The sequence below is a fragment of the Scyliorhinus torazame genome, chromosome 15 (genome assembly GCF_047496885.1).
Source record: "Scyliorhinus torazame isolate Kashiwa2021f chromosome 15, sScyTor2.1, whole genome shotgun sequence".
Taxonomy (NCBI): Eukaryota; Metazoa; Chordata; class Chondrichthyes; order Carcharhiniformes; family Scyliorhinidae; genus Scyliorhinus; species Scyliorhinus torazame.
The window spans coordinates 205,871,244-205,887,475 of record NC_092721.1 but is presented as its reverse complement, the minus strand read 5'-3'; the positions used below and the strand labels follow the sequence as shown (position 1 = coordinate 205,887,475).

The window sequence follows — 16,232 nt, the reverse complement described above, 5'->3', positions numbered from 1 at the left end:
CTGACCCTCTGACAGTGCGGCACTCCCTCAGTACTGACCCTCTGACAGGGCAGCACTCCCTCAGTACTGACCCTCTGACAGTGCGGTACTCCCTCAGTACTGACCCTCTGACAGTGCAGCACTTCCTCAGTACTGACCCTTCAACAGTTCAGCACTCCCTCAGTACTGACCTCTGACAGTGCGGCACTCCCTCAGTACTGACCCTGTGATAGTGCAACACTCCCTCAGTACTGACCCTCTGACAGTGCGGCACTCCCTCAGTACTGACCCTCTGTCAGCGCAGCACTCCCTCAGTACTGACCCTGTGACTGGACAGCGCTCCCTCAGTACTGACCCTCTGACAGTGCAGCACTCCCTCAGTACTGACCCTCTGACAGAACGGCACTCCCTCAGTACTGACCCTCTGACAGTGCAGCACTCACTCAGTACTGACCCTTTGTCAGTGCGGCACTCCCTCAGTACCGACCCTCTGACAGTGCAGCTCTCCCTAAGTACTGACCCTCTGACAGTGCAGCACTCCCTCAGTACTGACCCTCTGACAGTGCAGCACTCCCTCAGTACCGACCCTCTGACAGTGCAGCTCTCCCTAAGTACTGACCCTCTGACAGTGCAGCACTCCCTCAGTACTGACCCTGTGACAGTGCAGCACTCCCTCAGTACTGACCCTCTGACAGTGCATCACTCCTTCAGTACTGACCATTTGTCAGTGCGGCGCTCCCTCAGTACTGACCCTGACAGTGCAACACTCCCTCAGTACTGACCCTGTAATAGTGCAGCACTCTCTCAGTACTGACCCTCTGTCAGTGCGGCACTCCCTCAGTACTGACCCTCTGACAGTGCAGCACTCCCTCAGTACTGACCCTCTGACAGTGCGGCACTCCCTCAGTACTGACCCTCTGTCAGTGCGGCACTCCCTCAGTACTGACCCCCTGACAGTGCAACACTCCCTCAGTACTGACCCTCTGACAGATTTCATAGAATTTACAGTGCGGAAGGGGGCCACTCGGCCCATCGAGCCACCACCGGCCCTTGGAATGAGCATCCCACTTACGCCATGCCTCCACCCTATCCCCATAACCCAGTAACCCCACCTGACCTTTTTGGACACTAAGGGCAATTTATGTTGGCCAATCCACCCATCCTGCACATCTTTGGACTGTGGGAAGAAACCGGAGCACCCGGAGGAAACCCACGCAGACACGCGGAGAACGTGCAGATGCCACACAGACAGTGACTGCCCACAAACAGTGCAGCACTGCCTCAGTACTGATCCTCTGGCAATGCAGCACTCCCTCGGTACTGACATTCTGACAGTGCAGCACTCCCTCAGTACTGACCCTCTGACAGTGCAGCACTCCCTCAGAACTGACCCTCTGATAATGCAGCACTCCCTCAGTACTGACCCTTTGACAGTGCAGCACTCCCTCAGTACTGACCCTCTGACAGTCCAACACTCCCTCAGTACTGACCCTCTGACACTGCTGCACTCCCTCAGTACTGACCCTCTGACAGTGCAGCACTCCCTCAGTGCTGACCCTCTGACAGTGCAGCACTCCCTCAGTGCTGACCCTCTGACAGTGCGGCACTCCCTCAGTACTGACCCTCTGACAGTGCAGCGTTCCCTCAGTACTGACCCTCTGACAGTGCAGCACTCCCTCAGTACTGACCCTCTGACAGTGCAGCACTCCCTCAGTACTGACCTTTGACAGTGCAGCACTCCCTCAGTACCGACCCTCTTGACAGTGCGGCACTCCCTCAGTACTGACCCTCTGACAGTGCGGCACTCCCATAGTACTGACCCTGTGATAGTGCAACACTCCCTCAGCACTGACCCTCTGACAGTGCGGCACTCCCTCAGTACTGACCCTCTGTCAGCGCAGCACTCCCTCAGTACTGACCCTGTGACTGGACAGCGCTCCCTCAGTACTGACCCTCTGACAGTGCAGCTCTCCCTAAGTACTGACCCTCTGACAGTGCAGCACTCCCTCAGTACTGACCCTGTGACAGTGCAGCACTCCCTCAGTACTGACCCTCTGACAGTGCAGCACTCCCTCAGTACTGACCATTTGTCAGTGCGGCGCTCCCTCAGTACTGACCCTGACAGTGCAACACTCCCTCAGTACTGACCTTCTGACAGATTTCATAGAATTTACAGTGCAGAAGGGGGCCACTCGGCCCATCGAGCCACCACCGGCCCTTGGAATGAGCATCCCACTTACGCCATGCCTCCACCCTATCCCCATAACCCAGTAACCCCACCTAACCTTTTTGGACACTAAGGGCAATTTATGTTGGCCAATCCACCCATCCTGCACATCTTTGGACTGTGGGAAGAAACCGGAGCACCCGGAGGAAACCCACGCAGACACGCGGAGAACGTGCAGATGCCACACAGACAGTGACTGCCCACAAACAGTGCAGCACTGCCTCAGTACTGATCCTCTGGCAATGCAGCACTCCCTCGGTACTGACATTCTGACAGTGCAGCACTCCCTCAGTACTGACCCTCTGATAATGCAGCACTCCCTCAGTACTGACCCTTTGACAGTGCAGCGCTCCCTCAGTACTGACCCTCTGATAGTGCAGCACTCCCTCAGTACTGACCTTCTGACAGTGCAGCACTCCCTCAGTACTGACCCTCTGACAGCGCAGCGCTCCCTCAGTACTGACCCTCTGACAGTGCAACACTCCCTCAGTACTGACCCTCTGACACTGCTGCACTCCCTCAGTACTGACCCTCTGACACTGCTGCACTCCCTCAGTACTGACCCTCTGACAGTGCAACACTCCCTCAGTACTGACCCTCTGACAGTGCTGCACTCCCTCAGTACTGACCCTCTGACAGTGCAGCATTCCCTCAGTACTGACCCTCTGACAGTGCGGCACTCCCTCAGTACTGACCCTCTGACAGTGCAGCACTCCCTCAGTACTGACCCTGTAATAGTGCAGCACTCTCTCAGTACTGACCCTCTGTCAGTGCGGCACTCCCTCAGTACTGACCCTCTGACAGTGCAGCGCTCCCTCAGTACTGACCCTCTGACAGTGCAGCACTCCCTCAGTACTGACCCTCTGACAGTGTGGCACTCCCTCAGTACTGACCCTCTGACAGTGCAGCATTCCCTCAGTACTGACCCTCTGACAGTGCGGCACTCCCTCAGTACTGACCCTGTAATAGTGCAGCACTCTCTCAGTACTGACCCTCTGTCAGTGCGGCACTCCCTCAGTACTGACCCTCTGACAGTGCAGCACTCCCTCAGTACTGACCCTCTGACAGTGCGGCACTCCCTCAGTACTGACCCTCTGTCAGTGCGGCACTCCCTCAGTACTGACCCCCTGACAGTGCAGCACTCTCTCAGTACTGACCCTCTGTCAGTGCAACACTCCCTCAGTACTGACCCTCTGACACTGCTGCACTCCCTCAGTACTGACCCTCTGACACTGCTGCACTCCCTCAGTACTGACCCTCTGACAGTGCAACACTCCCTCAGTACTGACCCTCTGACAGTGCTGCACTCCCTCAGTACTGACCCTCTGACAGTGCAGCATTCCCTCAGTACTGACCCTCTGACAGTGCGGCACTCCCTCAGTACTGACCCTCTGACAGTGCAGCACTCCCTCAGTACTGACCCTCTGACAGTGTGGCACTCCCTCAGTACTGACCCTCTGACAGTGCAGCATTCCCTCAGTACTGACCCTCTGACAGTGCGGCACTCCCTCAGTACTGACCCTCTGACAGTGCAGCACTCCCTCAGTACTGACCCTGTAATAGTGCAGCACTCTCTCAGTACTGACCCTCTGTCAGTGCAGCACTCCCTCAGTACTGACCCTCTGACAGTGCAGCGCTCCCTCAGTACTGACCCTCTGACAGTGCAGCACTCCCTCAGTACTGACCCTCTGACAGTGTGGCACTCCCTCAGTACTGACCCTCTGACAGTGCAGCATTCCCTCAGTACTGACCCTCTGACAGTGCGGCACTCCCTCAGTACTGACCCTGTAACAGTGCAGCACTCTCTCAGTACTGACCCTCTGTCAGTGCGGCACTCCCTCAGTACTGACCCTCTGACAGTGCAGCACTCCCTCAGTACTGACCCTCTGGCAGTGCGGCACTCCCTCAGTACTGACCCTCTGTCAGTGCGGCACTCCCTCAGTACTGACCCCCTGACAGTGCAGCGCTCTCTCAGTACTGACCCTCTGTCAGTGCAACACTCCCTCAGTACTGACCCTCTGACACTGCTGCACTCCCTCAGTACTGACCCTCTGACACTGCTGCACTCCCTCAGTACTGACCCTCTGACAGTGCAACACTCCCTCAGTACTGACCCTCTGACAGTGCTGCACTCCCTCAGTACTGACCCTCTGACAGTGCAGCATTCCCTCAGTACTGACCCTCTGACAGTGCGGCACTCCCTCAGTACTGACCCTCTGACAGTGCAGCACTCCCTCAGTACCGACCCTGTAATAGTGCAGCACTCTCTCAGTACTGACCCTCTGTCAGTGCGGCACTCCCTCAGTACTGACCCTCTGACAGTGCAGCGCTCCCTCAGTACTGACCCTCTGACAGTGCAGCACTCCCTCAGTACTGACCCTCTGACAGTGTGGCACTCCCTCAGTACTGACCCTCTGACAGTGCAGCATTCCCTCAGTACTGACCCTCTGACAGTGCGGCACTCCCTCAGTACTGACCCTGCAATAGTGCAGCACTCTCTCAGTACTGACCCTCTGTCAGTGCGGCACTCCCTCAGTACTGACCCTCTGACAGTGCAGCACTCCCTCAGTACTGACCCTCTGACAGTGCGGCACTCCCTCAGTACTGACCCTCTGTCAGTGCGGCACTCCCTCAGTACTGACCCCCTGACAGTGCAGCACTCTCTCAGTACTGACCCTCTGTCAGTGCGGCACTCCCTCAGTACTGACCCTGTAATAGTGCAGCACTCCCTCAGGACTGACACGGGATTTCCAACCACAGACTTAATCTGGACGAAGCCGGGTCGGTAGTATGGTCTCATCCATCACCCTCCCATCTGGTTAATACCCCGCGCCACCAAGCCCTCCATGGGGAGATTTTGGCCCGATGTGCTGAACAACAGAGTAGCAGTGTTAACCCTTAAGGTGCTACACACCCATTCTACAGACTGTGGGCCAGGCTTGGTGGATCTGCCTCCCACAGTTGAATAGCACACTAACAGTCCCTCTTTTCCAGGCTTACTCTGCCACCTGAAGTCAGCCATCATGAATATAAAGAAGGAAATGGTGAACAAATAGTAAAAATAAAACCACCTTCAGAGAACTCTTCCTCCTCGTCTTCCTCTTCTTCAGTCTCGGTCTCCGTCTCCTCAGTCTCCTCCGCCTGGTCACCCACCTTCCACTCTATCGTCTCTTCCATATTCTCCTCTATCTGCTCTTCTACTTTCTCCTCCTCCTCGTAAGTTTGTTCTCTTGACATTCTGCTGTCATTGAAATCAGACAGAAATGTTTCTATTATCTCTCCTTTTGCACATTCGATGGGTTGTTTCAGTTGTCTGATGATCGGTTGGCTCCGCTGATAATGCTCAGACTTCTCCAACATAGAGGACTCCATCTGTTGCAGGTAGGGGATGCCGGTGAAGCTGTTTTGGTCGAGATTTAAGTACTTTAACCTATTCACAATGAAAAAGAAAGCACTGGTAAGGTATATTATTTCAGGTGAATTAGAGGGTGAGGTTGGGGAGGGGCAGATGTGGATTCTGTTGAGACGGCAAAGGTAAGGATCCAGGTCGATCCCGGCCAGAGAAGGGAAGGCAAATCAATGATGATACTGCAAAAATAAGTGATGTTTTTTGTTTATAAATGTTTTTTATTGGGGTTTTGAACAAAGTATATGTGCCGTTATGTACACAGGGTATAATATATATAGAAGAGAAGAGCACACATACACAAATCACAAAGGGAAATAAATAAATAAGTACCCCTCCCCCCCCGCCCCCACGCACAGCGGATTTGGTGACAGACGGGTGTGAAGAATCTGGCGAGAGCCAAAAAGTCGGAAACCCACCAGCGTCAAACGATGTTGCAATTCACCCGCTGGCAGGTTGGTCATCTCGCTGGCAGGTTGGTCATCCCGCTGGCAGGTTGGTCATCCCGCTGGCAGGTTGGTCATCCCGCTGGCACGTTGGTCATCCCGCTGGCACGTTGGTCATCTCGCTGGCAGGTTGGTCATCCCGCTGGCACGTTGGTCATCTCGCTGGCAGGTTGGTCATCCCGCTGGCAGGTTGGTCATCCCGCTGGCAGGTTGGTCATCCCGCTGGCACGTTGGTCATCTCGCTGGCAGGTTGGTCACCTCGCTGGCAGGTTGGTCATCCCGCTGGCAGGTTGGTCATCCCGCTGGCAGGTTGGTCATCCCGCTGGCAGGTTGGTCATCCCGCTGGCACGTTGGTCATCTCGCTGGCAGGTTGGTCATCCCGCTGGCAGGTTGGTCATCCCGCTGGCACGTTGGTCATCTCGCTGGCAGGTTGGTCACCTCGTTGGCAGGTTGGTCATCCCGCTGGCACGTTGGTCATCTCGCTGGCAGGTTGGTCACCTCGCTGGCAGGTTGGTCATCCCGCTGGCAGGTTGGTCATCCCGCTGGCACGTTGGTCATCCCGCTGGCACGTTGGTCATCCCGCTGGCAGGTTGGTCATCCCGCTGGCAGGTTGGTCATCCCGCTGGCAGGTGGCGTGAATGCCATTTGCATTCATTCGCATTTCATGAATGTTTATTGAAACAGCTGCCAGCCGGAATCCCATTAGGACTTTCAAATCTTGCATCACGCAAGCAGGATATCACATTGCCAATGAGTGGCCTGCACAAGGCCGTCCTCAGTTGGCCAGAGACTTTGAGGTGAGTGCAGCTAAGCATTCCTGCCTTAGTGCTGCGCTGCTCCTGATGCCGGGCAGACTGGTTCCTGCCCTCCATCCCAATGCTGAGCTGGTCTTCATGGACAGCACTGTGTTGCTGGAGCAATGAACCCGCCTGTGTTACTGCCTCGGTTCAGTACTGCGCCTGGACTTGGGAAGTACAGGGGTCTGCTTCACCCTTAATGCCACACATCAGTAGAGATCTGGACAGTACTGTACTGTGGGACTCATGGTGACACAGGTCTGACGTCTGACCAAGTGGATGGAGAGAATCTGGGAGTGATCTCTTTATTCTGGTCAGTGGAGCAGCCCACCACCACACACACTTAGGATGGAATCTTCCCATTTTTCAGCTGACAAGCGCAGGGAGCAGCAATGGAAGTCGCCGGCCTGTATTGTTCGGCTGATGGTAACTCAGGCAGGGCGGGCGCTGATTGAGCCCACCCCACCAGCAACTTCACTTCTAAAAGATTCATTTAAAAAAAATTAAAAATCGAAATATTGGGCGGAATTCTCCGTTACAGCGGCTAAGTGCCGGCACCAACGGAGAATCCGAGAGCGAGGATCACGATGGGAAAATCAGCGCAAGCCCATTGCCGATTCCAGTGTCGGTGAGGGACTACCACCGGCGCCGCGTGAACCACCCGGGGATTGCGAAGAAAACGGGCGGAGAATCACCGGATCGTGGGCCACAATTGCGCAGGGCTGACAACCTGCACCATTCGCGCCGGAAACATGGCACTGGCCGTGCGCGCACCCTAACCAACCCACCCCGACCCCACAGCCCCATCCCGTCCACCCCCCACTACTCCCCCCAGCCCTAGCAAAAGCTGCCCGGCCAGCGGCACAGATCCAGGATATATGTGGCTGCGCTGGACACTGTCCGCAACCGGCATGCCGGGTTCCCGATTGCTGGGACCCCATGGTAGCACAGTGGTTAGCACTGTTGCTTCACAGCTCCAGGGTCCCAGGTTCGATTCCCGGCTTGGATCACTGTCTGTGCGGAGTCTGCACGTTCTCCCCGTGTCTGCATGGGTTTCCTCCCACAGTCCAAAATGTGCAGGTTAGTTGGATTGGTCAGGAGTAATATGAGGTACATGTGAATTAACGGGCAAACTGTGATCGAACACACTGCACGGTACAATAAATAACAAACTCACCCAGACATCAGTGAATACTGTGAGTTAACCACACTCATTTATACTCTGCCTCCTTTACAAGGTGCTCCAAGCTTTTCATTTTCGAAGATCAAGCTTCTGAATTCCTTCAATGCCGCTCAAACTTGGGCAGGTTCTTTGATTGCAAATCTCCTGAAACATTGTTCCCCTGGATTGCCACTCAGTTGTATCAAAGCCATTACATATCTTACAAAAAAGAATCAAACCAGACAGATCACTTGGCATTGGCCTAGGCACTGCCAGGGTGCCTAGGTGGCACCAGCAGCACCATGGTAGCACCCTGCCCAAAGGGCAATCACCTGGGGTCCTCTGATCCCCCACGAATGCCGTTTTGTCTGGTCCCCATTTTTGGAGACCAGTATTGAACAGCGCTCACCTGAACTCTCCGAGGGGAAGGATGTAGATCCCAATGCCGCGCATGCTGCGGGAAACTGCATATTAGAGTGAGACTCGCTGTATCGCTTCGATATGCAGATTTGTCAAAAGGTAATCCCGCGCACAATGGGCAGGATTCACATTGCAACGCCTCATGAGATCGCGTTAGATCTCGTGAGGCGTTGCAAGCTAGGTAGATCCCGGGAATGGGGTCTCCCGGTTTCTATTGGCCACGTTGTGCGAGGCACGTTGCTTTTCGAGCACAGTGTGGCTTTTCAAATGTGCCCTAAACTTTGGATCAGCTACTGGTTCAACCAGCTCTCCCCCTGCATATGTTTGAATAGACAATTACAACCTGCTCTGAGTCTCCTGTGATTAGCTAGTAAGACGTCAGTGATAACAGTGCCAAACTCTCAGGGGTCTGATAAAGGATCCTGAGACTTTTCTATTCACGTAGAACATAGAACATTACAGCGCAGTACAGGCCCTTCGGCCCTCGATGTTGCGCCGACCTGTGAAACCACTCTAAAGCCCATCTACACTATTCCCTTATCGTCCATATGTCTATCCAATGACCATTTGAATGCCCTTAGTGTTGGCGAGTCCACTACTGTTGCAGGCAGGGCATTCCACGCCCTTACTACTCTCTGAGTAAAGAACCTACCTCTGACATCTGTCCTATATCTATCTCCCCTCAATTTAAAGCTATGTCCCCTCGTGCTAGACATCACCATCCAAGGAAAAAGGCTCTCACTGTCCACCCTATCCAATCCTCTGATCATCTTGTATGTCTCAATTAAGTCACCTCTTCACTTTCTTCTCTCGAACGAAAACAGCCTCAAGTCCCTCAGCCTTCCCTCATAAGGGGCGAGATTCTCCGACCCGCCGGATCGGAGAATCGCCGGGGGCTGGCGTGAATCACGCCCCCGCCGGTTGCCAAATTCTCCGGCACCGGAGATTCGGTGGGGGCGGGAATCGTGTTGCGCCGGTTGGCGGGCCCCCCCCCCCGATTCTCCGGCCCGGATGAGCCGAAGTCCCGCTACTAGAATGCCTGTCCTGCCGGCGTGGATTAAACCACCTCTCTTACCGGCAGGAAAAGGCGGCGCGGGCGGGCTCCGGGGTCCTGGGGGGGGCGCGGGGCGATCTGGCCCCGGGGAGTGCCCCCACGGTGGCCTGGCCCGCGATCGGGGCCCACCGATCCGTGGGCGGGCCTGTGCCGTGGGGGCACTCTTTTTCTTCCACCTTCGCCACGGTCTCCACCATGGCGGAGGCGGAAGAGACTCCCTCCACAGCACATGTGCGGGGATGCCGTGCGCGGCCGCTCACGCTCCCACGCATGCGCCGCCCGGAGATGTCATTTCCGCGCCAGCTGGCAGGGCACTTCCCCCAGCTGGCGGGGCGGAATCAGTCTGGCGCGGGCCTAGCCCCTCAAGGTTAGGACTCGGCCGGTCAAGGGGAGGAGGATTCCGCACCTTTGGGGCAGCGCGATGCCGGACTGATTTGCGCCGTTTTTGGCGCCGGTCGCCGGACATTGCGCCGATACCGGAGAATTTCGCCCAAGATCTCTCTACATCTCTCATACATCTCTCACTGTCGCTAGTACACTTCCTCTTTTTGTCTTATTTCCCCCATGGCAGCCATTCATATGGAACATGTTTATTGATTTTCTTTGAAGCGATGCTCTTTATGAATTCTGGTAAGGGGAATGAGGTATGTGATGTAATGATTCACAGAAAGGGGGCTTAAATTCTGGCAAACTTCAGACATTTAAAGGAATATTGGTTCAGTTTATGTGATTTTAAAGTGGTCTTCAATGGCTTCTGGGAGGGATGGTTATCTTTGAGTCATAGCGTTTTACAGCTCAGAAAGAGACCCTTCGGCCCATTATGTCTGTGCCGGCCATCAAGCACCTACTAATGGTTCGTAGCCTTGTGCAATATGACATTTCAAGTGCTGATTTAAATGCTTCTTAAACGTGAGGGTTCCCACCTCCACCACTCTTTCAGACAGAGTTCCAGATTCCTACCCACTCTGGGTGAAAAGGTTTTTCCTTAAATCCCCTCTTATCTACTGCCCATGACCTTTAATCTATGTCCTCTGGTTATTGACCCCCTCTACTAAGGTGAAAAGGTCCTTCCTATCCACCCTATCTATGACCCTCATAATTTTATACACCTCGATCAGGTCCCCCCTCAACATTCTGTGCTCCAAGGAAAACAATCCTAGACTAACCAGCCTCTCGTCTCACCCCAGGTTTAATCGGGGGGGCAGAATATTCTCCATATAACCTCCCACCCAAGCAAACAAACCCCCACCTCCAAATCTGCCTCTGTGGTGGTAGGGGAGGGGCATTAGACATTCCCTCGAATACCGAAAAGCTACTCCCTGGTGTGGCATTGGTCAATTGTCCGCGCTGTGAGTAACGTCTGCCACCCTCCCATACTCCATCATCAAGGGAATCATGCGACAGGAAGCAGGTCACTGTGAATCATAAAAGGAAGGAGGTTGACTGCCAACAGTCAATGCAACATTACCTCTGAAGATTGGCGAGGCTCGAAAACACACAGGGGTCAGATAATTTGTTATCGTCCAGCATCAGAACCTCAAGTGCAGAAAACCTTGGGAAGGGGTCATCGAACCTATGCACACATACAGTGATAAGAAATTGTCAGTGAACTGTGCATATATCAGACCATGTTAGTAAGCTTCACTGTTTCTCCTTATTTACTCTTCCAAAACCATTCATAATCTGAACTCCTCCATTAGTTCCCCCCTCTTAACCTTTCCCTGGAAACCTACCAATCCAAGGGATCATAGGGTATTGTCAGGTCCGGAGGAAGTGAGTCCAGATCATTGCCGGTGAGATGGAGGATTTTGAGTTGAGGAATAATTCCTAGTGTCAGAATATCCTTGCTAGATAGTTTGTTGTAAGATAGATTCAGCACCTGAAACATGTCAGCACAAATTTTAAAGTTATCAAACAAGCCAGAGCAAAATGGACAAGATTGTTACAATTGTGACATTGATAGGATTGTGTTTTGGGGCTCTGTCCTGTACACGCATTGTGCCCGTTTCAGCTAGACAAAGTAAGTGATTGCCATTTGCTGGTTCATTCCTCAGGGCAATGCCTTGACCAATCAGAATCAAGCTGCTTGGTTGAAATTTTCAAACAATGCTTGTGTTACGATCCCAGTTGATGTTATAACTGGACAGGGATATCCCAGATTGGAACCCTGCCTCAGAAGACCATAACTTTGACTTTTCTTTTGTAAATGCGGAGGAACAGAGTCACAAGACCGCTAATTAGTTTTAAAAACAAGAAAACATTTATTAAACATGAAAAGTTAGATTACGATACAATACTCCTTTACTTCCCCCCCCCCCCTTATCTTAACCAATACACACAGATTTTAAGATTAACGTGAATTACAAAGTACATCTTAAGCTAAAATGGTCTCATTAACACAAAGTCCCTTTAAACACACAGATTGGCTGTGGTCAAATAGACACACTCCACTCTGAACAAAAGAACATAACATAAGAACCAGGAGTAGGCCATCTGGCCCCTCGAGCCTGCTCCGCCATTCAATGAGATCATGGCTGATCTTTTGTGGACTCAGCTCCACTTTCCGGCCCGAACACCATAACCCTTAATCCCTTTATTCTTCAAAAAACTATCTATCTTTATCTTTAAAACATTTAATGAAGGAGCCTCTACTGCTTCACTGGGCAAGGAATTCCATAGATTCACAACCCTTTGGGTGAAGAAGTTTATCCTAAACTCAGCCCTAAATCTACTTCCCCTTATTTTGAGGCTATGCCCCCTAGTTCTGCTTTCACCCGCCAGTGGAAACAACCTGCCCGCATCTATCCTGTCTATTCCCTTCATAATCTTATATGTTTCTATAAGATCCCCCCTCATCCTTCTAAATTCCAACGAGTACAGTCCCCGTCTACTCAACTACTCCTCGTAATCCAACCCCTTCAGCTCTGGGATTAACCCAGTGAATCTCCTCTGCACATCCTCCAGTGCCAGTACGTCCTTTCTCAAGTAAGGAGACCAAAACTGAACACAATACTCCAGGTGTGGCCTCACTAACACCTTATACAATTGCAGCAGAACCTCCCTAGTCTTAAACTCCATCCCTCTAGCAATGAAGGACAAAATTCCATTTGCCTTCTTAATCACCTGTTGCACCTGTAAACCAACTTTTTGCGACTCACGCACTAGCACACCCAGGTCTCTCTGCACAGCAGCATGTTTTAATATTTTATCATTTAAATAATAATCCCTTTTGCTGTTATTCCTACCAAAATGGATAACCTCACATTTGTCAACATTGTATTCCATCTGCCAGACCCTAGCCCATTCACTTAGCATATCCAAATCCCTCTGCAGACTTCCAGTATCCTCTGCACTTTTTGCTTTACCACTTATCTTAGTGTTGTCTGCAAACTTGGACACATTGCCCTTGGTCCCCAACTCCAAATCATCTATGTAAATTGTGAACAGTTGTGGGCCCAACACTGACCCCTGAGGGACACCACTAGCTACTGATTGCCAACCAGAGAAACACCCATTAATCCCCACTCTTTGCTTTCTATTAATTAACCAATCCTCTATCCATGCTACTAATTTCCCCATAATGCCATGCATCTTTATCTTATGCAGCAACCTTTTGTGTGGCACCTTGTCAAAGGCTTTCTGGAAATCCAGATATACTACATCCATTGGCTCCCCGTTATCTACCGCACTGTTAATGTCCTCAAAAAATGCCACTAAATTAGTTAGACATAACCTGCCCTTTATGAACCCATGCCCAATGGGACAATTTCCATCCAGATGCCTCACTATTTCTTCCTTGATGATAGATTCCAGCATCTTCCCCACTACCGAAGTTAAGCTCACTGGCCTATAATTACCCGCTTTCTGCCTACCTCCTTTTTTAAACAGTGGTGTCACATTTGCTAATTTCCAATCCGCCGGGACCACCCCAGAGTCTAGTGAATTTTGGTAAATTATCACTAGTGCATTTGCAATTTCCCTAGCCATCTCTTTTAGCACTCTGGAATACATTCCATCAGGTCCAGGAGACTTGTCTACCTTTAGCCCCATTAGCTTGCCCATCACTACCTCCTTGGTGCTAACAATCCTCTCAAGGTCCTCACCTGTCATAGCCTCATTTCTATCAGTCACTGGCATGTTATTTGTGTCTTCCACTGTGAAGACCGACCCAAAAAACCTGTTCAGTTCCTCAGCCATTTCCTCATCTCCCATTATTAAATCTCCCCTCTCATCCTCTAAAGGACCAATATTTACCTTAGCCACTCTTTTTTGTTTTATGTATTTGTAGAAACTTTTACTATCTGTTTTTATATTCTGAGCAAGTTTACTCTCATAATCTATCTTACTCTTCTTTATAGCTTTTTTAGTAGCTTTCTATTGCCCCCTAAAGATTTCCCAGTCCTCTAGTCTCCCACTGATCTTTGCTACTTTGTATGTTTTTTCCTTCAATTTGATACTCTCCCTTATTTCCTTAGATATCCACGGTCGATTTTCCCTCTTTTTACCGTCCTTCCTTTTTGTTGGTATAAACCTTTGCTGAGCACTGTGAAAAATCATTTGGAAGGTTCTCCACTGTTCCTCAACTGTTTCACCATAAAGTATTTGCTCCCAGTCTACCTTAGCTAGTTCTTCTCTCATCCCATTGTAATCTCCTTTGTTTAAGCACAAAACACTAGTGCTTGATTTTACCTTCTCACCCTCCATCTGTATTTTAAATTCCACCATATTGTGATCGCTCCTTCCGAGAGGATCCCTAACTATGAGATCCTGAATCAATCCTGTCTCATTACACAGGACCAGATCTAGGACCGCTTGTTCCCTTGTAGACTCCATTACATACTGTTCTAGGAAACTATCGCGGATACATTCTATAAACTGCTCCTCAAGGCTGCCTTGACCGACCTGGTTAAACCAATCGACATGTAGATTAAAATCCCCCATGATAACTGCTGTACCATTTCTACATGCATCAGTTATTTCTTTGTTTATTGCCTGCCCCACCATAATGTTACTATTTGGTGGCCTATAGATTACTCCTATCAGTGACTTTTTCGCCTTACTCTTCCTGATTTCCACCCAAATAGATTCAACCTTATCCTCCATAGCACCGATGTCATCCCTTACTGTTGCCCGGATGTCATCCTTCAATAACAGAGCTACACCACCTCCCTTACCATCCACTCTGACCTTCCGAAAAGTTTGATACCCTCGGATATTTAACTCCCAGTCGTGACCATCCTTTAACCATGTTTCAGTAATGGCCACTAAATCATAGTCATTCACGATGATTTGCGCCATCAACTCATTTACCTTATTCCGAATACTACGAGCATTCAAGTAAAGTACACTTATGTTGGCTTTTTTACCTCTGTTCTGAATCTTAACACCTCGATCAGTAACCTCTCCTAAGTTATATTTCCTCTTAACCTTTCTCCTAATTTTCCTTGTCGTTGAACCCATATCTTCATGTAACAACCTGCCGCGTCACTTACCATTAATGTTTTCACTTCCCGTTTTATTTCTTTTAGTATTCCTGGTCCTATTCACTGAGCTCCCCGCAGTCACTGTACCTTGTACTGTCGCCCTTTTTGATTTTTGACTATGGCTTCTCTGCCTTACACTTTCCCCCTTGCTGCCTTTTATTTCTGTCCCTGTTTTACTACCTTCCAACTTCCTGCATCGGTTCCCACCCCCCTGCCACATTAGTTTAAACATCGGTTCCAGTCCTGCCCAGGTGCAGACCGTCCGGTTTGTACTGGTCCCACCTCCCCCAGAACCGGTTCCAATGTCCCAGGAATTTGAATCCCTCCCTCTTGCACCATCTCTCGAGCCACACATTCATCCTCTCTATCCTGACATTCCTACTCTGACTAGCTCGTGGCACTGGTAGCAATCCTGAGATTACTACCTTTGAGGTCCTACTTTTTAGTTTAACTCCTAGCTCCCTAAATTCAGCTTGTAGGACCTTGTCCCATTTTTTACCTATATCGTTGGTGCCTATGTGCACCACGACAGCTGGCTGTTCACCCCCCCCCCCAGAATGTCCTGCAGCCGCTCCGAGACATCCTTGACCCTTGCACCAGGGAGGCAACATACCATCCTGGAGTCTCAATTGCGTCCACAGAACCGCCTGTCTATTCCCCTTACAATTGAGTCCCCTATCACTATAGCCCTGCCATTCTTCTTCCTGCCCAGCTGCGCAGCAGAGCCAGCCACGGTGCCATGAACCTGGCTGCTGCTTCCTTCCCCTGGTGAGCCATCTCCCTCAACAGTATCCAAAGCGGTATATCTGTTTTGCAGGGAGATGACCGCAGAGGACACCTGCACTGCCTTCCTACTCTTGCTCTGTCTTTTGGTCACCCATTTTCTATCTCACTCAGTACCTTTCACCTGCGGTGTGACCAAGTTAGTGTTTGTGGATGTCTCCTCAGAATCTCCCTCAGATGATTGTGACATGAGAGTTTCCAAATTCCACTCCTAAAAACACACTTTCAAATTTTCTCTCACAATAATGCTTTCCATTAGTGGTTTGCATTCTGAAATCCAGTCAAGTTTTCCAAATGACTTTTTTAAACAAAGCTTCCACTCCACTTTTAACAGTGAAACCCGTCCAGGATTTACACCACCCCTTTTGGGATTTATTTGTCTTGACCGCTGTACAAACTGTTTACAATTGCTTTAACTCTCTATTCTCAGACTCTAATAAAATGCGATTCTCCGCCCCCTTCAAATCAGCGTCAT

General features: G+C 51.0%; 1 protein-coding gene across 3 annotated transcripts in view; it reads right to left on the bottom strand.

Moving 5' to 3' along the window:
* xrra1 (X-ray radiation resistance associated 1) overlaps positions 1-16,232 on the bottom strand; it is a 136,557-nt gene that overhangs the window by 71,804 nt on the left and 48,521 nt on the right. For all 3 annotated transcript variants that reach the window (XM_072477493.1, XM_072477494.1, XM_072477495.1), the window contains 3 exons: positions 11,225-11,370; positions 10,960-11,064; positions 5,278-5,636 (listed from right to left, as the gene is read on the bottom strand). In XM_072477493.1, coding sequence (XP_072333594.1) covers positions 5,278-5,636; positions 10,960-11,064; positions 11,225-11,370 — 610 coding nt within the window. The remainder of the gene's footprint in view (positions 1-5,277; positions 5,637-10,959; positions 11,065-11,224; positions 11,371-16,232) is intronic.